The sequence below is a fragment of the Taeniopygia guttata genome, chromosome 1A (genome assembly GCF_048771995.1).
Source record: "Taeniopygia guttata chromosome 1A, bTaeGut7.mat, whole genome shotgun sequence".
Taxonomy (NCBI): Eukaryota; Metazoa; Chordata; class Aves; order Passeriformes; family Estrildidae; genus Taeniopygia; species Taeniopygia guttata.
The window spans coordinates 47,787,291-47,812,410 of record NC_133025.1 but is presented as its reverse complement, the minus strand read 5'-3'; the positions used below and the strand labels follow the sequence as shown (position 1 = coordinate 47,812,410).

Genomic DNA, 25,120 nt, shown 5'->3' with positions numbered 1-25,120 from the left:
CCTTGCCAAGTCTGCCAGGCATCCCACAGCCTGGCCGTCACCCAGGGGTGTTGTCTTGTGGTGGAGGAACACGTGGTGCTCCTGTCATCCCACTGACCGGAGGGTCAGAGCATTCCCATATGTTGGTGCCCCAGCACAGCATGACAGGGACACAGTGCCTGCCGGAGCCGGGGCTCACAGATGTAGGAGAAGGAAATGCAAAGCAGCGAAAGGGCATCCCCATCCAAAGATGCAAGCAGCCAGAGGCATGTACACAGCTCTCTAGGCACAGGCACATCCACAGGGCACATGGAGGTGCCTGCCAGAGCACACAGGGATGTGACCTGTGTACCCCAACATGTCCAGGTGAGAGGACCTGTCCGTGCTCGCCAGACGCAGGCATACACATGTTTGTACACATGTACACGCAGAGGGGACAGCGCTGCCTCTGCCGCTGCGCCTTGGGCTGACAGCCAGGAATCATGGTGCTGGAGGAGAAAAGGTTTCTCACACCTTCACAGCCAAGCTGAAGGGCAAATCTCTTTTGATGAACCAACACATTCTCAATTTCCTCCCTCTGGGAAAGCAAGAGATTTTGCAATCCCCTGATCCTACGAAATACCTAGGGGCAAAGAGCACCGTTTCTTAGCCCCGCCGGAACTAAGCTGTGAAGGGTTAAATATGCCCCTCCCTAAACAAGCAGAGATGCTGAAAAGGCCGGGGAATTGGGAGGGAAAAGGGCAAGAAAATGCCTGTGGGGTGTGGGTGTGCAATGAGGGCCCCTCCAGGACATGGGGGCCCCATCGGCAGCGGCCCCTCCGACCCCGAGGCCGTGCAACCCCCCGCAAGCCAGGGAGGCTGGCGGGGCCTGGGATGGAGCCGGGGACTGGGATGGAGCCGGGGGAGGGTGCGCGGGGGGAGATTTTGCGGAGATGTTTAATATTCAGGTCACATGACGATGGCAGCAGGAGCAGCACCAGCATCCCCGCTCTGCTGAAATAGCCACTGGAGAAGGAAGGGAAGGAGAAAGGGGGAGAAGAGGACACAGGGAAGAAAGACAAAGGTAAAAGCAAGTGGAGCTTTGTAGCTCACCGTGCTGCTTCATCAGCGTCAGGCTAGAAAAGTGGGGGGAGACCCACCCCCTTGGGAGAGGATTCGGAGACAAAGGAAGCTTCATGTTCAAAGGTAGGATGCTCCGGGCTTGGCAGGGCTGGGCAACGCCAGAGGGACACCGCTGGGGCTTTTTGCGCAGGCATCCTCCCCCGTGCCCCTACGCTGCCCAGCTCTGGGCATGGGGGAGGGATAACCCCGGAGGGCAGTGGGGGAAATCGGTCCTGGCTTTGTCTTTCCTCTCTTTTTTTCCTTTTGGTGGCAGCAGTCTTGTATGAAGAAGGAGCAGGGCTGGTTGTGGTGCGGATGCAGAGTAGCTAGAGCCAGGCACTGCTTTGAAAGGAAGGGATAATCCAGCTGGGGAGTGTCCACAAGCTCCTCAGCACCTGGCTTGTCCCTTGCCAGTGACAGGCAGTGGGGATGTCCTATGCCTCTCCCTGGGCATCTGCACAGGAGCCAGCAGGCATGTGAGCAGGGGCACAGGCAGCTGTGGTGGTGTGGCTACCACAGTCCAGGGGTGCTCAGCATCCTCCTGCCTTGTGATACAGCTGTGCCACCCAGGGGGTGAACTGGGATATAGGACTGTATCTCCAGACTGTACTGTTGGAGAGCAGCACCAAGGGCATAGCTGGGGCTGTGGTGGCTGGGCTGGGGATGTGTCCAGCTCCTTCACCTCCAGATTCTGCATCTCCAGAGAGTCTTCAGCACATGCTGCCCTAGATTTCACTGCAGCCAGGCTTTTGCCTAAGCTCTTTGCAGAGTGCTGAGGGGAAGAAAGGTTGCTGTTGGGAAGGCTGCAGCAGCCCAGAGGACTGGGATGATCTTCAAGCCAGGCAAAATGATCTGGTAAGAAGAATGGTTCTGTTCTGTGCTCTGAGGTCAGGCAGTACATCCGGAGGTGGGGCTCAGCCATTGCCCTGCACAGCTGAAAGAAATGCCCTGGGGTCATCACAGGAACTGAGGAGGGAAAGGTATTTTTTTAGTGGAGAGATGCTCAGTCCAGCACCTCTGCAGATCTGAAGCAAGGAGCCCATGATGCCCATGAGCTCCAGGGAGGCTGTACTACTGGAGTAGCTGCTTGCTTTCTTTCCTAGGAACCTGGCATCTTGGCCCCTCTGAGGGCCTGCTTCTGCCAGTCACCTTCAGATCTGCAGGTTCAGATTTTGAACTCATCCCTCCTCCCTGTTCCATATCTACAGGGAGTGGGACTGTGGGTTCAGGACCGTATGGGTGGAAGGGGCTGGGGTGAGATGTGTGTGAGGATCACTGCCTCCAGCTGCAGAGGGACAACCTCATGCTTCACTGGAGGAGAGCTGCAGCAAAGCCATCCATGTGTTATGTGGGGGTTAAATAGCTTTTCCTTGCTGGAAGCTGGTTTGTGGTGAGCACTGTTTGCAGCTCTCCCTCCCTCTTGCCAGACAAAGGATGGGAAGGCAGGGGGAGGGGATGCGACTGTATCTGGGTTATCAGGACATAGTAGATGTTGGTCCCCATACCTGAGCCCCCAGGGGTCCTGCAGGGCCACCTCTGTCCCCACACAGGTCCTGCGAACATCAGAGCATGAAGGGTGAGCTGCAGTAGTGGTGTCTGCTGCTGGCCACATATGCTGGACTTCCAGGAAGAGGTTCTGGGGTGGCTCAATGGGTGTCAGAAGCAGGAGCTAATTGGGACAATGGGGACCTCTCTGAGCACTCATTCTGGTTCTTCCTGTCCTTGCCTCAAAAGCTGTGCCTTCCCTTGGTCCAGTCACATGGAGCATGTCCTGTGAGCCAGATATTATTCCCTAAGTGCCCAACCCAGGGCCACCTCATACTGGATCTGGGCAGCAGGGTGGTATCACCAGCTACAGCCCTCTAAAATGAGCTTCTTTTAGCACAGAGAACAAAGCAGCAAGGAAAAGGGAGGCCTTGCAAACAGCAGATGTAAGTGGTTAACCTTTGCTAGCCATACTGGCTGTAGTGCCCTCTAACACATTCATTACAGGGGACAGCTGCGAGGGCTACAGGAGGTGCCCAGGACACAGAATGCCACCCCTTGACCAGCCACTCAGTGTGCTCAGGAGCCTTCCTAGCACCATTAGCTTTAGTGCACATAAAACAGAGCCACTCCCAGGAGAACAGGCAGGCATGTTTCATGTCTCAAGGTGCCTCTTACAGCTCTGGTCCTTGTTTTGCACACCCCAGCAGCAGGCTGTTCCTCAGCTGGCTCCTTGAATTCACCTGTAGGAGGCAAAAGGTCAAAAGTCATATGCAGAAAGATGAGCCCTGGGAAAATTTCTGCAAAATGGGGACTTCCCTGCCTGAGGCTGTATGGGAAGGAACTCCACACAGAGAAGGCGGCAAGTGGCCTAGAGGAGAAAAGCAGGTGGCTTATCCTGACACCTTGAATGTTCTGATATAAAATCCAGGAAATATATTTAAGGCGACTTTGGGAGATCTTTTCTTCTGGTCTCAGGGTTTTCTATAGCTGCCCAAGAACCTGAATCTGAAACATCTGCCCTAGTCACTGCAAGCTCCTGGCTCCAACAGTGAAGCTTGTAAAGGAATGGTCTTGTATTATGATGTCCACAGCAGTTAGAAACATCTACTGGCTCTGGGCAAGGCTTTCCTTGGTGAGACTGAGGGATGAGTTATGAACCTGTTAGTGAGCCTTGAGGATGACAGCAAATTCCCTCCTTCCTCTTCCCTGTATAAGAACAAGTGTTGAAGGAATAAAGGAGAGGGTAACAGATTCCCTGAGGACAAGCTACTACCTAGGCAGTGAAAGGGTCACAACCCACATGGCCCATGTTCTGCACCCATCCCATGAAGCTGCTCAGCTAGGCTTTCTTCCTATCTTGACCTGTTCCCTTCCACCTTTGGAGTTTATTTGCCCCCATTTCTCCAGTAGCCAAGTGCCTCACTGGGGCCACAGCCCCCTATCCCTAATTCCCTCATTGTTCCATTTCTCTCTCTCTCTTCTCCCACTCTTAAGGCTAGGTAGGACCCCAGCAGGGCTGTGTGGGGTGTATATGGAGAATGCTGCAGCAGCATAAGGGACATGGCACAGCCACACAACCATGACACAGTGATGTGGGCAGCCTGGGAGAGGACGAATGAAGGGTAGGGTGCAGAACTGGTTGGCCTGGCCCCCTGTGCTGTACCAGAGAGATGGGCTTTCCTGGCTCACATCAGCTTTGATAAATCTGAAAAAAGACAATGGGAGCCTCAAGGGATGCTTTGTCAGCAGGAAAGGCACATACTAGTTGTGATGGGTGTGAGAGAGAATTGCAGCTGAGAAGCACTTGGCATGGCAGGCTGCCTCCTCCAGCAGCTGCCTGGCAGTGTGAGGTGCTCCAAATTGCCAGTTTAACTCAAGCCAATGACCCATCTTGTGCTCTGCTTCCCCCAGGGTGCTGCTCGCTGCTTCAGGAGAGGGTGATGATAGTCCAGGGTGCCTCCACTCAGTGGGGAAAAGCAGGAGGGGGGCCATCCTCGCATTGACCTCTCCTGTGTGGGCAAGGTGGAACAAGAGGTGGCACAAGAGCCTTCAGATGTTACCCACATGAGTGGGACATGAGTGCCTGTGCTACTGTCGTCTCACACAGGGGAAAACTCCTTCTCCCCGTTTAATATAAAAGACTTCCCAAGCAGTGAAAAGGAGCTGGGTGGAGGCACCCTTCTCCCTGCCAAGGGTGGCCCTTCCACAAGGTCTTTCCTTAGCACGTGATAGTGGGATATTACAGCTTATAAAAAATGTAAAATCTTCACTGTGTAGAGCAGCCGTTGTGTCAGCACTGGAGCTTTTATGTGGGAGTGCCAGGCAGAGTCCCCTTTCAGCCATCAAGCCTGCTCCAGCCTAACTCTGTCCTTGAACAAAATCTTTCTGACCTCTTCTCAGTCTGTCTCTGCCTGGCTTGACTAAGCTGTCACAGGGACCCCAGACTGGTGCCATCAATCTCACCAGTTTGGTGACTTCTGACTCATTTTCCTTGTGAAGAGGGGCATGTGTCACCACCAAATGGCAGTCGCCTGCCTAGCTGCTCATGTCCTTTTCTGCTGCCAGTGGGTTCTGATACATGGAGAAAAAAACCTGCCAAAATGATGGAAAGGGATAATTTAGTGTAAGATACTTGAACTGAAGTGGCATCCAAAACAAACGAAATACTTACCAAGTAAAAATGCATTCTGTCTCTGTCCTGGAAAAATAACCTTCTAATGAGACAAAGCATGGGAGTCAAGTAATTAGAGTGGGAGAATCTCTAGTTTGCAGGTGGTTTGTATATGAAAGGTATGTGATTCCTATCCCCTTCATCTTCCTTTCCAGATTCATCCCTCATGCCTGCCTTCCCCACCAATTAGAGCTTTTCTTCCATGCCCTGTCCTCTCCCAACCTCCGCTTCCTCCCAGCGGGTGGGAGCTACTCACTAATGAGACAGAGATAAATGCATGAGGTCTGCCCCTAGCAATGTGTGCCATCACCCAAAAAAGGGTCAGGGAGGCTGGAAAGCCCTCAGGGTTTTCTTTTTACCCGATTGTTTTACATGGAAGATGTGAGGAAGCAGAGATGAGGAGGGAAGGAGGCAGATAATTAATTTTCTGATCATGATGATTAGTTTCTTGAGTTTGACAAAAAACATTGGTCTGTGGGTGGGAGGCAAGCACAGAGATTATGGCCATGCTTTCACTTCCACCACTGTCTTCCTCTGAGGAACTCAGCCTGTGCACCACAGCCAGTAATGCAGCCACCCCTGACAAGGGCCAACATGCAAGTCCTCGTGGTACATCCTAAACTCTGTTTCAATGCCACGACTTGACACATAATTTTTCAAAGTCTGTTCCATTGCAAATTTTATGGTGAACTTGGAGGGGCGAAACACTGGTGATCCTGTCGAGAGCTGGGAGACAAATATAAGGAGACACACCCAGAGCTTTGGGCACCTGATTATCAGCCCAGCCAGCCTTGCTGCCCCTGCCCCTGCTGTTTGGAGGTAGCCATCAATACACTGCATTCTCAATGAACCCCACTTCACCGCCTCATCTGGAGTGGGACATAGAAGAGTGCGCTAGAAACTCAAGTAGATGTTGCTCCATGATGAGCCTTACCACTAAAATCTTGACCTTCAGTTATTCTCAATAGCCCTTGAAAAGGCTGCCCTCAGCCCCCGTGACAGTTCAGCAAGGAGGCTGTTGTTACACCTCAGTGATGATTTTTCAATCTTTGTCCCCATGCAGGACCAGTGGAGAGCAAAAACGAAGCAGCCATGTCTGAGCTGGTCCCAGAGCCGCGACAAAAGCCAGTCGTACCAATGAAACCCGTGGGCATCAACACCAGCTTGCTGGGCTACATTGGTATTGACACCATAATTGAGCAGATGCGCAAGAAAACCATGAAGACAGGTTTTGACTTCAACATCATGGTTGTAGGTAGGCAGAGACCAGCTGAGGAACTGGGAACCATGGCCGGGGACTGTCCCCTGAGGTCAGGTGGGAGAGCAAGCCCTGCGGGGAGGGCATGAGGGTGCAGACAGAAGTTGCTCTGAGGGAAAACAGAGCCTGAACAAGGCAAGGAGACACCTCCAGCCCCTTCCTCTGCCAGCCTGGCTCTGTTATTTGGGCCTGCTGTCATCACCAGGCTGTGGCAAATGTCACAAGCTTCCTCTCTGCAATCCTCAGGTCAGAGCGGACTGGGAAAGTCAACACTGGTAAACACCCTCTTCAAATCCCAGGTGAGCCGCAAATCTTCAGGCTGGAACCGGGAGGAGAAGATCCCCAAGACAGTGGAGATCAAAGCTATTGGGCATGGTAAGAGCCAGGCTGCTGGGGTGGAAGCAATACAGATGCTCAGCATAGTTTTGCAGAAGATTCCAGAAGTCTACACAAATAGTTCTTTGGTATAAGGCAGCCCTTTCTCCATAGGAAGCTAAAGGACAGTTTTAGATAGCCTCAGAGACAGACAAAGCTTTTCTTAAACTGGAATGCCCCTGATGCCACAGCCAAAAGTGAGAGGTAGACAAATAGTTAGAGAGATTTCATCACCTAAGACATTAGTCTGCAGTTGTGGATTAAGCCTTGCCGTAAGTAATTTTCATCAGCAGTTGCATTTAATAAGCTACACAAGTTGCATTGTTGGGTCCCATCCCAAGCCTGGTAGTGCACAGCTCCTCACAAAGCATCAGCACAACTCCTACAGTGGTGCAGGGTAATAAGCATCATCTCAGATTCAGGATGATGAGCATTATCTCTGATTCAGGATGATGTGTTAGAGGGGAGAAGTTGTGTTAGGGTAGGTACTACCTTTGGGCCACATACTGAGGACAAATCCATTTTCCTTTGGCAGAGTGGTGTAAGGTAGCTTTTGTGTAGATATTACCAAAATTTGGAGTCAGACATGGAAATGAGGGTCATAACTGTTGAGGCATGACACAAGCTGGTCTGGTTATGCTTGCTGGGCAGGGATGAGGGCAGAGCTCTCTTGTTCCCTTGTGTGTGGGACACAAAGACATGGTTCATGAGAGAGCAAGTCCCCACAGAGGAGTATGACTGTTTGCAATTTCTCCCCCAGTCATTGAAGAAGGTGGTGTGAAAATGAAGCTGACAGTGATTGACACACCAGGATTTGGGGACCAGATCAACAATGAGAACTGGTGAGTTTTACAAGGTAAAGACCTTGTGCCCCAGAAAGGGCTGAAGTTAAGATGGTATATGAGTGATTGTCATCTGCTCGGCCCTTGAAAGCATCTGGGATCTTGTTGCACTCGAGGGCTGGCAATGGGGCCGTGGGACAGTGAAACCATGGGTCTGTGTGTGTGATTGTGGGGTATGCACATATTACATGGTGAGTGCACAGGAACTCTTAATCATCTGTGCTGATGGCAAGATGCTTCAGGTGGATTTTTTTTTAATGCCTGAGACTGGTTTGCCATCAGAGCTGGGAACACTGTAGGCAGGAATATGAGGAGATTTGTACCTGTCTGTTCATCGCTTTCTCCCATTTCAACAGCTGGGAGCCTATTGAGAAATACATCAACGAGCAATATGAAAAGTTTTTGAAAGAGGAGGTGAATATTGCAAGGAAGAAACGAATTCCAGACACACGTGTGCACTGCTGCCTCTACTTCATCTCCCCTACGGGACACTCGTATGTACACAGTCCCTTGTCCTTTCTCCAGCCCTTGGTACCTCTGTGCCAGATATATACCCTACACTGCTGCACCTCTGAATTGGATCCAGGGTTCCTGCCAGCAGGACTGGGCACTGTTTAGCCTAACTTTGGGAACTGTGGGGCTTGAAAGGGTCTAAGATTAGAAGAGCAGGAGAAATGCCACTGTATTTTTTGGGAGAGGGCAGAATGGATGGGAAGAAGGAGATGAGAACATGGTGGCAGCAAGCAAGGTATGTATAAGGGAGGGCTCACTGGTGTCCTGATGCTTGGACAGTCATTAGGATTAAAGACGAGGAGGGTAAAAAGTGACCCCTTCCATTTTGTTCCTTCTTGGGCTGCAGCTTGCGGCCTTTGGACCTGGAGTTCATGAAACATCTCAGCAAGGTAGTGAACATCATCCCAGTTATTGCTAAGGCTGACACCATGACCTTGGAGGAGAAAACCGAATTCAAACAAAGAGTGAGTATCTCCTCTTCTGGATGAGATCCTTCCCTGCCCTGGCTTGGAGGTGGGAGAAATGAGTGGTATCCTTCTTCCTGGGATTGCAGTGCAATTGCACACCCCCAGGGTGTGCACAGAGTCCAATGCTGGATTGGTGGGTTAAGTCCTAAAGATGCAGCTGTTTATATCCCTGAGGGCATCTGTTAGAGAAGGAAGGAATGTGTGTATCCTTGTGACATCTTGTGATATGTTCTGTCATGGGAACTGGAGAGCCAGAGGTTGGGAGAAAGACTCACCATTGCTGCCTTGTGTCCTCACTTTACTGTGCACTTCCTTGGGACAATCCCTCCAGCTTCTGCCCACTGGAAGGATGTCCCAGATGTGTTTGCCTGGCCTTGCCAACTGCCCTTCCTTCAGGTTTGTGCTGCTTTGTGCTCCAAAATGTCTCTCTGATTAGGTGCGCAAGGAACTAGAAGTAAACGGCATCGAGTTTTATCCCCAGAAAGAATTTGATGAGGACTTGGAGGATAAAACAGAGAATGACAAAATCAGGGTAAGAAACATTTTATTGTGGGAGGGGGAAGTGTGGATGAGGAGGGCATCACATTTTGTTCTGCATTTCAGCATCATTGCCCTCACACATAAGAAATAAACTGCTTTTTAATCTCCATTCCTGTGGTAATTGCAGTCTCTTTCCAGGGATATCTGTAAAGCAGAGTAAACCTAGGAGCATCTGCACAGCCCTATGGATCGCAGAGTCTCCTGCACTCTGTGCTCTGGAAACAGATAGTTTCTCCCTGTGCTTAGAGATATGCGATAGCCCAATAGCCTCACTTCCCAGGAAATCTGCACACTTACTCTATTTCTGGCTTTCCTCAGTACAATCTCAGCCATTAAACTTGATGAATGTTCATGTGGCTTATGGGGAAGGATTATTTGAGTCCCATCTTTCTATTGTAAAGAACTACAAATACGGCAAGAAATATTCACCTCGAACTATCCACATGAGCAGCTCTGGGCTGACAGACCCTTTGTTGGTTATGCTAAGGTACTTCTTCTATGGTCATCCCCCTCAGAAATGCTGGAGGTAGGTGCAGAAAAGTTCTGCCCCAGCTCTGGAGCCCTTGGCACTGCTGCAAGCTACCCACTAAGCTTGTTGGGGTGCAAGGACACCTGGAAATCAAGAGTGCAGAATTCTAGGGATAGCATTGAGGGGTGAAAAGGACAGTCAGTGAAGTTTTTCTCTGAAGAATCTCTCCTCTTGGAAAGGGCCTTGTGTTTGTTGAGCTGAGAGGTGGAAAGGTGGATGGGGAAGCATGGTGGTGCTGGTCTCTGGAATGGGTTCAATGGATCTTTCCACGTGTCTCTCCCCAGCAGGAAAGCATGCCCTTTGCAGTAGTGGGCAGTGACAAGGAGTACCAAGTGAATGGCAAAAGAGTCCTGGGCAGGAAAACACCTTGGGGAATCATTGAAGGTAAAAAACCTCTTGCTTATGGGAGCTGAAATTATTGTCTGCAGATCACAGTAATAGACAAGGTCCAGATAGCATGTCTTGTGGCTACCTTCCCATCCCATTTGTGACAAACTGCTTGAAACCAAGCAAAAGGAGAATTCTCAAATAGCTGAGCCAGGAGGGAACTGCCATGGTCAATATGGTGCCACTGTCACCAGCTGGCAGAAGCTGGAGCCACTCTGAACACCATGGTGTATGAAGCTAAGCTCCTGAAGTTGCCTTGGTTTTCAAATTTAAATTCCTGTGTAATGCTCTGCATCTCTTAGTGTGTCTCCTCAATGCTCGACAGTTTGGCATTCAGACAACTGTCTGTCCTTTCTGGAGTATGCAAGCTCTACCCACTTGGAACCTGCCCCCATGGCAGTGACTTTCCCATGCTCTATAACCACAAAGGGGCTGTTGAAAAATATCAAATGTAACATTTGCTTGCTTTCTTTTCAGTGGAAAATCTCAATCACTGTGAATTTGCCCTACTTCGAGATTTTGTCATCAGGTAAGGTCATGGTCATGCACCAGTTTGCTCTTGACAAGCTGGGAGTCTTCCTGAGATCCAGTCAGAATTAAATGGCCCATACTAAAAGGGAAATAAAGTAAATTTCAGGCAGTGAAAGCTTATATGGTGTAGAGTTGGATTGAGTTAAAGGGTAGATATTCTAGTGCCTCTCTTAGTGACATGACCACTATGTCAGGTAGGTGCTAGTTTTCATGTATGAGCTGGATGCCTGGAGAAAAGCAGGATACTACTGCCCTCTCAAGGCTGCAAAAACTTGCATCAAGGGAGTTTTTAAAAAATCACATTAAGGTTACAAAAACTTTTATTTGCTGCTGACAACAGGTCAGTAATAAAGAGATCACTACCGCATCCTAGATTGTGTTTCCTTCCAGGTTGAAGGATGTGCTGGAACATATGAGCTAGAAGCTAAAAGCTTCATGTTTCATTTGATTTCATTGTCCTGTCTTATTTCTACTCTGCTTCATGAAGTTGCCTCAGCACAAATTCTACAGGAGAGCTGTAGATCCAGGATCATCTCTCTTCCCTATAAAAACAGCACAAAAAATAAGAAAATAACAGAAACACAGTTCAAAACCAAGGCCCTGTGGCTCATTCCACTTGTGGGTATGGTCCTATTGAGATATTTGGCCAGGTACAATGCTTTGACATCACTCTACTTTCTTCTTTTTGTTTTGTAATACCTTCTGCAGCAAGGGTGCTTTTCCAAAGTCTTTCAGTAAAAGCATCCTACCCAAATGATCATCACAAAGCCTATAACAACCCAAGCCCCCAGGCTTAGAGGTTAGAGATGATGCTCACAGCAATGTTCTGCAGTTTATGATCTGCAGTGAACCTGATACACCTCCTGATGCTTCCTTGCCTCACTGCTAGTTCAGATAAGTCTGCTCTGACACACCAGGATGGCCAGTGACTGTGCCAGTGGCATAGGTGAGAGAAGGGCAGAGCACTGGCAAGCACAGCCAGAAATTTCAGTCCATGTCCTGCATCCTGCCTGTGTGTTCTCAAATGCTGATACTCTAGCTCTCAGCTGTGCATGATGGCACCCATGCTATCCACCCATGCAGAAAGAGTGCTAACAATAATTAGCTAAACTGACTGACTGAAAAAATCTTCCATTTATTTTGGGGAATAAAATTATCATCAGAAGGATAATACTTACTGTGCTGATATTGGCTAACATATCCTCTTTCCGAACCCACTTTGTACCCTGCAGGACCCACCTTCAGGACCTAAAAGAAGTCACCCACAACATCCACTATGAGACCTACAGGGCCAAACGGCTGAATGACAATGGAGGGCTGCCCCCCATGACTGTTGAGACAGAGGAAAACCACGAAAGTAACCTGTGAAAGACCTTCCCCCTCCACGGTCACCTGGTGACTCTGGATAGACAACCCACCCCTGCTACCCTTGACTCAGCCATGGGCCTGTCTCTGAAGCATGTGGCACATCCTCCGTGGGAGTGAGGGGATGCAAGTGTGAGTGCGTGCGGGCGTGCATGTGCCTCCCTGTGTGCCAGAGAGGGACAAGGGCATCTCCCCCGTCCTTCCCAGAGTGTCCCCGTTCTTAGTTTGGTTTTTGCACAGTGGACTGTCCGTCAGCTTCCTTTCTCTCGTTCCTGTGTCTCAGCTCTGTATCTTGCCTGGGGGAAATAGTGCTGGGGGGGGAAGGATTTCTAGAGGCATGGATTTTGGAGGGGGGAGGTGTGGGGCATGCTGTAGTCCTGTTTTTATCACTTGGAGACGTGGCAAGGAGAGACTCTGGGAGAGATGGTGGAGTCAATGCATGTGTTTCAAGAGATGTCAGCAGAGATTTCTCTTGGATCTTCCATGGGTGTAAAGGCAGCTGGCTGGTCTGAGGGCATGGCATTTTATCCCCTTTTCTTGCTGTGGCTTCCCAAGGGGAAATGGCAGCTTGGAACAGGGTAGATGAGAGAAGACTGGCACGTTTTGTAGTTCAGAGCAAGTGACTGGTGGGAGGAGACAGAATTAGTTCTTGGCCTGTAGCATCTGTTTGAGAAGAATCAAAGTACTTGGGGAAAATGGATATATTTTCCAAAAGAAGCAAAACCCAGGGGGAAAAAATGTGTTCCTGCTGCAGAGGGTGCATTTGCCCTGCCCAGCACGAAGGTCAAAAGCCATGCTTTTACCTTCAAGCATGCCAGGCATTCGACTCTGTGCAGATGAGACCAATCTGTGCTGGGGTCACCCCAGCTCATGGAGTCACCCTATGCCCCTGCTGCAATCCCCCATTGCGATGGTCTCTTCCCACCAGCACTGAGCAGGTCCTGGCCAAACCCTTCCCCACAAGATGGCCCCTCAGCTGTGCGAGCACTGGGAAGACAGTGCCACAGGGGTTCCCTGCTGGGACCCCCCCCAGGGACAGCTCCACTTGGCATAGCACCTTGGGCATCTTGGAGGAGTACAAACAGCCATGGATTGAGAAGCACTGGGCCAGGGTGGGGGCACAAGAGATACCTCTTCCTCATTCTCCTCATTGAAATGGCTGCATTTGCTACTGTAGCAGTGCTGTTCCTCTGCTCTGATACTGTCCTATGTCCTCTTCCACTCCTGTGCTTTTGTCCTCATTCCCTTTTAGCCCTCCATAGCTTTCTTCCTTCCTTGCTTTCCCTGTTCCACTTTCTCTGTTTTTTATCCTTTAAGTCTCTCCTTCATTTCTCCAAGTATTTGGATATTCCTCTTCTCTAGGCTGTTTCCTCCCTCTCCCAAACTCTCATGCCTTCTTAACAATGTGCTTTTGTGTCCTGTTGAGAAGCTGTTGTTTTACCTTTCCCTGAAGGGGATGGGGAGGGAAGGTAAAGACCTGTGAGCAGAAAGAGGCACAGCTTCACTGAAGACCACATGCTTGTGTCTAGCTGGTGTGTCAGCCGTTTTCTGGGTGTCCCTGAGTGAGGTCGAAAGTGTCAGGGCTGTCTGGGCAGAAGGAAGGAGAGGAGAAGCCCAGAGATGTCCTGAGGTTGGCAGTGTCTGCCTGTCTGCATGTCACATGGCTGGCAGGGGCTGTCCCCCTCCAGGAGAGCTGCCATCCGCACTTAAAATGCACGTGTGGAATGCCATGGCCTGGCATGGCAGCACCGTGAGGGGGTTGGGGTGGGGGTTGGAAAGGCTGGCACTGGGGGAAAGAAGAAGAAAACAGCAAACGAGCAGCAGAGAACGACTCAAGTCAAACTTGTTGGTTGATGGAGCTGTATGGGGGCCAGGGCTGGCAATAGGGTTCTCCAAGTCTTAGCAAAACTGTCAGGAGCCTATGTCCATCTTGTGGCTTTCTCTGGTGCTGTCACTGCAAAGCAAAGGTTCTCTTCGCTCTCATTCCCACCTGCCCACACAAATCAGCCATTCTCAGCGCCACTAGGACGTGAGGGCCATACCAGCACTTCCTAGTCCTTTTGCCACCCACGTTCACAGCTCCTGGTGTTCCTGTATGCAGTGTGTGCGTGCAGCCTTGCACACCCTTCCCCTGCACTAAGCCTCCGCAGTCCTGCAGGGAGCAGGAGCCTTGTCACTGGTGCCAGCAGCCATACCATGGAGCCTTGCCACGCTGGCACCCATCCTGCCACACAACCGGCCCTCCTCTGCCCAAGGACATCAAAGACGTGAACCTCAGCAAAGACACTGCCAGGGTTCTGCTTCTTCACAGCACTGAAGCACGAAGCCACGTCCCATCACCTTCACCCTGGGCTACAGAATAGTAATATTTATGACTTTTGGGCCCAACTAAGGGTTAGGGTAGAGACACAATGCTGCCCTGCTTAAAGAAAGCAAAGCAGACCCATGCAATACAAGAGAGAGACTTTCCTTTGCCTGTAATGTGGATTTCAAAGACAAGGTTGTGAGTTTTGCCCTATAGGTTTAGGAATTTTTATTTCTTTGTAATAACGTGTTTTTTACACCGTGCTCTGTAATTTCTTGTCGGATCATAGACTACTTCTAAAGGATCCATAAAAGCTTGCTAAGAAAAACAAGCTCAGGTACTCCTCACTGCCATCTGCTCATGCCAATGTCCTACCAACGTCCCGTGTACCTACCAGAAGTCTACAAACGGCAAATAAAAAAAAAAAATCCCACATGGCATGACAACGGGACATACTATTGGGAAGATGCTTCTGTGAATGGATAAGCTGGGAAAAGTCTGAATCCAGCGCCACCAGCTGACTTCCAGGATGACCACAGCAAGTCAGCTGTTCCCCTGAGATATCCCGAGTGATGCTGCAGAGGGGAAGAGTCTAAACCTCACACCAGAGATGCCCACCCAGCGCATTCGGAGGCTCAGAAGCTGTTCAGCAGATAAGCCGTCCGCCAGAAAAACTTTGCTAAGCACGGCAAATCCTGGACAACTTCCACTGAGGCAACCACGGCAGCGAACAGGCGTGGTTGGACTGAGCAGAGAGAGCCAGAGGAGCGAGCAGGGCTCCGCGTAGGCACCAGTGTCTGTGGTTCGTTGTGCGGGCCGGGCGCGGCCGCCCCTCAGAGCGTCCCTCCGCCACCGGCGGCCATTAAACCGACCGAGCACCGCCCGCTTCCGCCTCGCGCCCTCTCACTTCCGCCGCGGGGGGCGGGGCCAGAGGGGGCGGGACCGCGCGGGGTGTGACGTCATCGCCGTCACCGGTCAGGGGCGGGCCGGCGGGGCAAAGATGGCGCTGAACAGGAACCATTCGCAGGAGGGTGGTGTCGTCATCCCCAATGCCGAGAGGTACCGGGGGGCCGCGGGGCCGGGCGGGTTCTTCTCACCCCCTGTGCCCTCATCAGGGCCGGGACGGCGGGGCCCGGTGGTGGGAGGTTCCCGCTGGACCGACGCCCGTCTCCTGCCCGGCCGCGCAGGCCCGGCTCGGCTCGGGCTCTGCGTTACTGAAGGGCTCCCTGGCAGGGTGGGGACGCGCTGGGGCGGGCACTGGGAGCAAGCTTGGCTGGTTAGAGCTGCCCCCTTCACCGCGGAAGCTCGGGGGTCCTTAAAGCCGCTCCATCGGGCGTCCGGGATGAAGACTGTGGCTGACATCACTTGTAGAAGTTGAGGAATTGGGTTTTTTTTAAGGTCATGCACTTAGTGACGCAAGAGAGGCAGAGACTGTTTAAGGTAGAAGGCTTGATCACTTGAATTCGTAAGTAAAGAACTTGAATTCAAAGTTGCTCTCTCCATGGAAGTACAGCCAGCTGCTCGACGCCCGAGCGGGGATTGACAGACCAGCATAACAGGCTTAGGCTTCAGTCTGGTCGTGTTTGGGTGCTCCCAGCATCCTGGCAAGAGAAATCCTAGAAACCCGAGGCCCAGTAGAGGATCGAAGTAAAAGGATCAGAGGAGTTGGTTTGGGTCTGGTGATCAAGAGGAAAATTACACTTGAAAGTTATGCTCCATCTTGTGTTGAGTTTGGAGCTGATTCCTAATACTTCAGTCAGGAAGGTCCTCTGACATGTTGAGCTCATGCCAGTTTAAAGGAGATTTCTCTATCCTTTGAATCCTGGGCTGCACCAAAAGCAGCCTGGGCAGAAGGTCAAGGGAGGTGATTCTGCCTCTCTATTCCACTCTGGTATGACTTTACCTGCAGTGCTACATCCAGCTTTGGGGCCCCCAACAGAAGAAGGATATGGAACTGTTGGAGCAAGTCCAGAGGAGGCCATGAAGTTGGTAAGAGGTCCTCTATGAAGACAAGCTGAGAATGTTCAGCGTGGAGAAGAGAAGACCTCTTGTGTGGAGACCTCCTTGCAGCCTTCCAGTATCTGAATGGGACCTGCAGGGAAGGCACAGAGGGACTCTTCATCAGGGGCTGCAGTGCTAGGACAAGGAGTAATGGGAACAAGCTGAAAGAAGGGAAATTCAGGCTACACATTAGGAAGACATTCTTTACTCTGAGGGTGGTGAGGCACTGGAATGGGTTGCCCAAGGGAGCTATGGATGCCCCAGCCTGGGCAGTGTTCAAAGCTGGATTGGATAATGCCTTGAACAGACTGATCTAGTGGAAGGTGGCCAGGCCATGGCAGGGAGGCTGGGACCAGGTAATCTTTAAGATCCCTTCCAAGCCTTAACATTGGCTTGAGATCATAAAACCATACATTCTTTGAGGTGCTGCTCAGTCACAAGTGAGGGCAGTGTGGCTCCACAGGGTGCACAGCCTCCCGTGACAGCCCTGGACAGGCATGCAGGAGCAGACCGGTTCAGCAACCTAATCACTCTCTGTGGTGGTGGCTGCATGTTATTTGCTTGTGTGAGGAGCTGCAAAGCAGTAAACATTACTGCATAGGAATTCTTTCCAGTGAGGTAAAATTATGTGAAATGCAGCTACAAGACATGACTGAGGGAGTGTTCTAATAAGATTAAAGCTGTCAAAATGTTGGTTGTATTTAGCTTAGCATATATGTTTCCCCCTTGCATTTTGGAAATGGAAAGAGCTCTGCTGTCTCATAAATCTGTCCCTTCCAGCCAGTCTGAGAATCTCCATCTAGCTCAACTGTGAAGTAGTGTCCCAGTAGAATTTCTTGGTAAGGTTGTTTTTTCTCATAAAAGCTAGACTTTTCACTAGTCTTCATTCTTGGGTAGCTACATTTTACATATATATCTACAATGTTCTTCTCTTCCCTAAAGAGCAAACTACCTGAGACTATAGGGCATTTGGTTGTTTTTCCATATGGTGGGCCTGAAGATTCCTCCCTTCCCCAAACAATTGCAGAGTTTCCTGATTTTATTTTACTTCTGCAGTATGCTGAACAGAATTCATAAGGATTATTTTAGATCCAGCCAGTTCAGGCTTGTGTTGGTTTAGGGTTTTGTCACTTTGTTTTTCATGCTCTTGAACCATAAAACATCTTGGAGTCTTCTGCCACTGTAACACGCTGAAGGTTTATCACCCTCAAGGTTCTTTTGTTTATTCTGCAGATTTTTCTTACTATGTGGTATGCTTAGATCTGCACCATAGACTCAGTGATGTGCTTTCCCAAGATGACTCATTTTTTTTCTGAAAATATATTTAATTTTTCATGCAACTCTATGCCCCTGACCCTGCAGTGTTCAAAATTCTCATCTGGGTTTGTGTCACTAGGAAACTCCGCTAATGTTCCCATAGATATCCAATAATATCTTTATTGCTGACACATTGCTTCATTCCTTAACATGGTACTGCTTACTGCAAAAGCTGCTTAAGTCACGTGAGGCAGGGTCAGCAGTCAGGGTTTCAGTGCAGCCACTTCCCCAGTTTGCACAGTGGGTGTGGTGCCACAGCTGTGCTATTTTCCAGTGCAGTGGCCTTGATTTGAGGATGGACTGGGGAGGGAGGATTGCTCTGAGATTATACCTTGGTATCAGGGGGATGGTTCTGACAGCTCAGCCCTTTCTGTGCCCTGATCTTTGGGCTGAGGGTCTTTGTGTGTAGAATGGAATTCCTCAGTCTGACACCTTTGGAGATAGAAACTGCCCTGTATATAAAAGCCCTTGTTGAAGGAGGGGCTTGTCTCAGATGAGAGGATGAATTCTTCCAGTCCGCATAAATCATCCCTCTCTGTTTGAAGTCAAAACAGCAGGGCCAACAGCAGGACTTCAGGATAATATTCAGAGTTTTGCTGTGCTATTCCCTTCCCTGTGTGATGAGGGTATGTGTCACAGCTGGTACTAAGTTTGTCTCCCAATCTCTCTGATTTCTTCCTGCAGTGTCCTCAAACAGTGCAAAGATGTGGAGCTTTCCTTCAGTGACGTGACAGGCAAGCCTGAAATCTTCAAAGGCACCAAAAAAGGAACACTGTATCTCACCCCTTACAGGGTAAGTCTGATGCTAGCGGGGTTGCTTCTTTCTCAAGGGGTCTTGTAAACTTTAAACCAGAAACCTAGTTGATAACAGAAGAAGGGATTGTTGTTGTGGAAGGGACCACTGACAGCACTATGTAGGAGAAGCAAAGGTGGAAATGGGATAGTTCATACCTATGCCACGATCCCAATCACCTACAAAGGCACATGCAGCCCTGGAAATCACTGTCTAGAGAATATATTTCATATTATGTGTCAGTCAATGATACATCCTTTACAAACTCTCATAGATTATCCTTAAAAAGCAGAACAGTAAAACTCTGTAAATGTGCAGGTGTGTTTTAAGTGGTTTATTATTTTAGCATGTACATGCCTCAGGTGAGTGAGTCATGTGCTGTCAAATCTGTTGGGGATCCCCAGTGTTAAAGCTGTGAAATAATTCAATGCACACTCATACTAGAGGTTAAGTTACCCTCTTTTTGGATGCTGATACGATGAGAGCTCCATCATCACTCTCTCTATTGAATTCAAGTAATTCAGAAGCATTCCCTCTTGTCTTGCAGGTGATCTTTGTGTCCAAGGGCAAGGATCCTATGCTGTCCTTTATGATGCCATTCTATTTGGTGAAAGGATGCTCGATTGAGCAGCCTGTTTTCTCTGCCAATTACATCAAAGGACAGATCCAGGCCGAGGCTGGAGGTAAGTGCCAGTGCTTTGTAGATTGAACTCTTCCCAGGTGTCACAAGGCCATTTCTGCTGAACACCAGACAAGCTTATGTGTGCAGGAATGGCAGAGCAGCTGTGGTGGTATAGCTGGTGTGTCCACGCTGGGCTAACTCCCCTCTCCTGCACTTTAGGGCACTGCTGCCATGTTACTTCCTGCCCTCAGGCCAGGGACTGACTTGCCCAGGATGACTTTAGTGTAATTCTTTAACTTTTGTCTTGCTTTATGTATCATGTTTACTCATTTTCCGAATGTTCTTGTTTTTCTCCTTTCTTTGACCTGAAAGGGTGGGTAAATGACCAAGACGCCAGTCCATGCTATTGATACACAGAATTAGGATTAGCAATGACTTTTTGTTTTTGAGAAGTCAGGAGCCCCTTGGGTATGGTTTGCATGGATATGGGAGTCTGCTGTCCATCATTGATTTAGCTTTGATCCCAGTTTGACCATGAAGCCATGGTAGCACTTAACAGAGCTGTTTATGACCAAATATGGGAAATTGCAAAAGATAAAGAGGGATTGGAAATGTGGCTTTTGGTTCAAATTTCTTCCATCTTCAGACCTTTCATGTGCATTTTCATGGCACCTGAAGTGTTTATTCTTTTTGTTTTCTGCTTGTAACAATATTTTAAAGTGACTGGGTCATCTGGGGATTGTGGATCAGCCCACTTTCTTGGGCTGAAGTCATACTGAGACAGTGATTTTGTAGAGGTGAATCTCCAAAGGAATGACTTTATCCAGGATGGACTGTTTTGTTATATTTCTATACTTTATTTCTACTTTGTCCCCAAGATACTAGTATCCTCTTGATACTAAATTCATTGTTAGACAAGGAAGATCAATCTTATATTTAAATGACACATATTTTTTTTGTTAAAAATGCCAAATCTCAAAGCACCTTCCACCCAAAAAAACACCAAATCCCAAATAGCCCTAGGAAAAGAAAGGACTCTTACTTGCCTTGCAAGACATTGCCTACTTGATTTTTTTTTCCCTGAGAAATTGCTATTATACCTCAGCGTTTAATAATCTGTCTGAGCTTCTATGTGTCAATGAGATTAAAGACGTTGCATTTGATTTAAATCCTAGCTTGAGTTGCAGATCCGGATCTGTAGTTCACTGAGGATATCAATAAAACTTCATCTGAGGGCTTTCAGTTAATATCCTTAGTGAAATGAATGCTCCATGTTTACATTGTTGTTTATTAGGTTCCATTAAACCTTTCAGGAAAGAACAAAACAGCCTTGTATCTAGAGTAGACTACTTCTACATGACTATACCTTTCAAAGGGTAAAAAAATAAATTCCTGATCCTCTTGAGATACTATTTTGGGGGACATCTGATAGCAGTGCCATGACTCTTTCTTCCCGGTAATAGGATGCAAAAGAGTTTTGAAATAAAAAAGAAAAAATAATTGAAGTATAAACATTTTTGCTGTCTTGGATTCAATTCTAATTCTCTCTTCTAGGTGGCTGGGAAGGGCAGGGGACATTTAAACTGACTTTCAACAGTGGAGGAGCCATTGAGTTTGGACAGCTGATGTTGAAAGCTGCTTCTAGTGGTAAGGGATTTTCAGATCCTGTGGTTCCCCCATAGCTGGCTGAGCTAGTAAGCAAATTGTGCTTGTTCTGAACTTCATGGCAAGAGGGGTACTCTAGGCCCTCTTCCATTGCAAAGCTTTGTTTTTTCTTTCCAGGGGAACTTTTGGTTTCCCTTTCAATCCTTTTTACTTTATTTCATCTTAGTGCTTTGTGCAGTCAGAATGTTCTGGGGTTTGGGCTTCTGAGATGGACCATCTTTTTCTACAGAACCTTATTCCTACTAGAAAAAAATTGAAATATGTGATGGTGAAAATTGCTTCATTTAGCTACTCTCAGCTCAGTTCTAAAATAGTGCAATAAGATGGGGAAAGCTAACATGTACATTTGGAGAGGGGAAAAATAGGTTTTAAAAAACAATTTATTTTTAAAATTTTCAAATGGAGGAATAAGAACTTTTTTTCTGATAAGTTTCCTTTTTAAAAAATGTGTGTTTTAAAAGTACTTGTTTTCAGAACAAAAGTACATTTAAAAAAATGAAAACATGCTGTACTGCTACTTGCTTTAGAGTGGTCTTTTCTTCAAGCAGTGGGAGCTCTGTGGTGGGACTGGGACCTCTGAGGTTGTATTTTTTAGCTGCTTTCCTTCAGCACTCTGTGTTAATGTTTTTCAGGCACAGTACTATGCCAGGACTATATAGTGAATCTACATAAGGGGAAACAGTGGTGCATTAACAGGACTATTTTCATTTTATTTTCTACATTTAGTTTTAAGAAAAGATGTCTGGCTTACTAAAAGTGTGTTCCTTAGCTTCCAGCGGCGTTCCTCTGCAGAACCCTGGCTATGGATACACCCCTGTTCCTGGAGGATATGCACCCGGCCCGCCTGCCCCCGGGGGCTACTCACCTGTGCCGGGAGGCTACGCTGCACCTCCGCCTCCAAACGGACCTTATCCCTATGCACCACCTCCAGTGAATGCCTACGGCCCCGCTCCCCAGCCCATGGCATATCCGTACGCCCAGACTCCAGGTTTGGAAGTTGTGTAATGATGACTCTGTCTGATGTTAGCTGTGAAGAAATGACAGTGGTATGGTGAGGGTTATGTGAGGGTTGCTGTAGTTTTGTCTCCATCAAGGATCCTTGTCCTTGCAGAAATCTGTCACATGCTGTTGATCACACCCGTGTGTCGCTATAGTTCTAGCTACCTGAAAATGTGGTTTGCAAATTGTGCCGCTGCTTGGTAGAGAACTATTGCCTGCTGACATGACAGGCATTAGCAAATTATCAAATCTCTGCTGTCTGCATCCCTGCCAAGCCAGGAGAGCTTCCCTTACCACCGCTCTCGTCCCCAGCTAATGTGCTGTCAGGCCTGTGAGCTCTCTGTCCCATGGTCAGTGGTCCAAAGCATCAGCCTGATGTTGTTTTTTTCAGGTATTTACCCACCACTTCCAAACATGAACCCCATGTACATGCCACCTCCACCACCCTACTCTGGGGCTCCTCCTGCAGGACCCTCAGCTCCCCCAGCCTGGGTGAGCCCAGGAATGCCAGGTAAATGGGATTGGGCGGTTGCCAGTGTCTGGGTGCAAATGGGGTGCCTGGGGGCTTGGGCTGAGGGTGGCATGGGCGCAGCATGGCGTGGGGAAGCTATTGTTGCAAGAGCTCCAAGTCTTCTGTAGGGAGCTGCTCTACCTTGCCCTGCACAGCTTGTGGTCAGCCCTAGCCAGCTTTCCTGAGCTGCTCTGAGTTCTGACCCAGCTTGCTGTAGTTCCTCTTGGCTCCTTGGGCCTTTGTTGCCTCCTTGGAAGAGGTGAAACTTGGGAGAAGGCTCTGGGGCTAGCACCACTGCCTCAGATATTTAAGGTGGGTTCTTTTCCTTCCTTTCCAGGAGGCAGTAAGGCCATGGAAGCAGCTTCCAGTGCATATTACAACCCTGCCAACCCACACAACGTGTACATGCCCATGGTGAGTACCATGCCTGGTCTTCATGTGCTACTCCCTCCTCTGTCACTAGCAGAGATGGTGCTTTGCTTTCTTACAAAGTCTAGTGTACCTACATGTTGAACATGTACAGAAAGTATGCGTTTTTATGGGAGGGAGGTTCCCATGAGGAAGACTGGTGAATTTTTCAGTCAGCAAAGGAGGAAGGCCTTAAGATTGATCCATTAATAGCCATTTACTTCCTGTCTTACTCCTAAAGGCATAACAGACTTGCATGGGCACAGAGAAAACACAGAGCTCTGTGCATCCACTGGGCCTGAAAATGAGGAGAGTTAAAGAAGAATAATAGGTCATTTAAGGACGATGGCATGTGGGTTTCTCTTTTGCTGTCTTTCTGGGCTGCATGGAGACAGGGAGGTCTCTTACTGTTCAGTCAGTGGCAGCCACTAGGTTGTCTGTAGCCTCCATCTGGTACATGGCAGTCTGGCTGTGCCTGTCACTGCCTTGCTTGGCTCTGGCAAGCTGGAGACTGATGGAGCAGCAAAGTTGGCCCTCAGCCCAGGGTTTGCTGTCTGCTGGGTCAGAGCTATGAGCTTCAACAGGGACAAAGGCCTGGAAGGGAAGGGAGAATGGCATTTAAAACAGATTAAATGGTCCATTTGCAGTAGACCGTGTTACCTGGTTTTGAGGGGACTTTTCCTAGAAATGTTACGGAGACAGCATGTGTCATGGAACATAGCTGATACTAGAGAGGAATGGTGTGATGAAATGACTGCTTAAACCATAGAACTTGGTCTGTCTGTAGCTCACCACAGGGCACTCACTTCTGGTGAGCCAAGCCTGGGAATACCTGGGAAGAGCTGGTCATAAAACAAGCATGGTTGTTGATTCTACTGTATCTCTTTCCAGGATCAGCCACCTCCTTATACACCTCCTGAGGATAAGAAGAACAACTAGCAGAAGGAAATTGCAGCCAGCCTCCCACATTCTCTCTCCCTGAAGACAACATGGCTGTTAGTACCCCTCAAGTTAGCATATCTCTAGATCTCTGTTTCTCTACAATAGATGTAGTGCTGGGCAGCTGAGCACCTGCCCTCATTAAACATTGAGTCAGTGGCAATACACGACAGGACAACAGCACTTTCCTACTTACTTGCTTTATCTCATGGGGTCGAAGGACTAACCTTTTGCCCTGCCATTGGCTTGAGGAGAGAGATGGACTTATTAAACTCTTATCACATGACTAATCTAGAACTAAAATATGAATGCTGTGGGATCTTGTTGGAGTAAAACAACTTGGAATGCCAAACTTTTGACTTCTGAAGCACCATCCAGGAGAAAAGGTGTAGAGAGCTATGACGTTCCATGCTTAGATCCTCAGGTGCCCTAGAAAAGTGTTAAATTTTCTTAAATTCTAGGGCAGTTCAGTATGAGATGGGACTTTGGAAATCCTGTATTGTGTTGGAAGTGTGTGGCATTCTGGACTAACAGTTGTGGGGTTGTGACCTTGGGAAGTGCATTCGAAGAGATGCTGAAGCATTTGGCTTCCCAAGAGGGAAGGGGATGGGTCTCAATCAACCTGTCTTTGTAGCCATTGAACCGAGAAACAAACAAAGGTGTGCCTCAGGGCAGTGAGCTCATAGACTGGCAGGCCTGAGGATCAGTCTGTCTTTTCCCTGTCCAAGCAGGCCCCATATCTGTGTAATGATCCTATGTCAAGCAGCCGTTCCTCAAGGATAATGGAGTCAAGCGCTGCACAGGAGGCTGCCTGCCTTGGAGCAAAATATGTTACATTAGGCAGATGACCTGGCACTAGCTTTGTCAGGAGACAAGTCCTACAGCTCTGGCTCCCTCTGCTGAGCAAACTTGTGCTGTGTGCTACCTCCACAGGGGAAAAGTGGCTTTCATCTTTTCTTTCAGCTGCTGGAGCCAGGCTGTATGTGCCCACATCTGAGCAGCGTGGGCAGGTGGGCACTGTAATGCCAGAGCTGGTTGCTTACAGGTGCAGTGCCCTCGGCTGGGAACTGCTGTCTGGGTGGGAGTTGCTAATACTTGGCTCTCTTGCAGAGGCTCTGGCTGCTCAGCCATACCCTTTTTCCTTAGGATATAGTGCCGTTAAACCTGCTCTGAAAAGAGTCTCTAGTCTGGAGGAGACCTTTGTGGTCCTTTACATATATGGTGACTCTACTTCTACCTACAGCCTTCCTACCTTCAGAAGGAGGGGGAAGGAGTGTTTTCCCTCTTACTTCCCTGTATGACAGGGCTCTCCTGCAAGTCAGGTTTGCACAACTTGAAAGTATGAATTCCTAAAGCAGTTTCACGTGGGGGGAAGTAAGTTTCCTTATCTATAGACACTTTTTCTGACTTAAGAGATATTCTAACAACTCTGTATTTAAAAAAAATCAACCATGAATGTTTATAACTTTTTGAATTGCACTTTAATACAGGAGTGTTGATATCTTTATCCGCCA

The 25,120-nt window shown here is 48.8% G+C and overlaps 2 protein-coding genes across 7 annotated transcripts; both read left to right on the top strand.

The window, feature by feature from the left end:
• The first annotated feature begins 885 nt into the window (after positions 1-885).
• Positions 886-12,512, top strand: SEPTIN3 (septin 3). Of its 4 annotated transcripts, none has more exons than XM_072923352.1 (10): positions 886-1,042; positions 6,303-6,494; positions 6,744-6,872; positions 7,633-7,714; positions 8,071-8,208; positions 8,574-8,691; positions 9,131-9,226; positions 10,051-10,147; positions 10,628-10,679; positions 11,914-12,512. In XM_072923352.1, exons 2-10 carry the CDS (start codon positions 6,332-6,334, stop codon positions 12,047-12,049), a joined length of 1,011 nt encoding a protein of 336 aa, XP_072779453.1. In that variant the 5' UTR covers positions 886-1,042; positions 6,303-6,331; the 3' UTR covers positions 12,050-12,512. The 4 variants fall into 4 exon arrangements, with proteins under 4 accessions (XP_072779453.1, XP_012424570.1, XP_012424569.1 ...); XM_012569116.5 differs by having other exon boundaries at positions 10,048-10,147; XM_012569115.5 differs by having other exon boundaries at positions 903-1,164.
• Positions 12,039-25,120, top strand: WBP2NL (WBP2 N-terminal like). Of its 3 annotated transcripts, NM_001245821.1 has the most exon segments (9): positions 15,337-15,410; positions 18,354-18,462; positions 19,010-19,145; positions 20,639-20,731; positions 21,519-21,737; positions 22,140-22,187; positions 22,190-22,259; positions 22,597-22,673; positions 23,559-23,896. In NM_001245821.1, coding segments are annotated over 8 exon segments (744 nt in total). In that variant the 5' UTR covers positions 15,337-15,351; the 3' UTR covers positions 22,607-22,673; positions 23,559-23,896.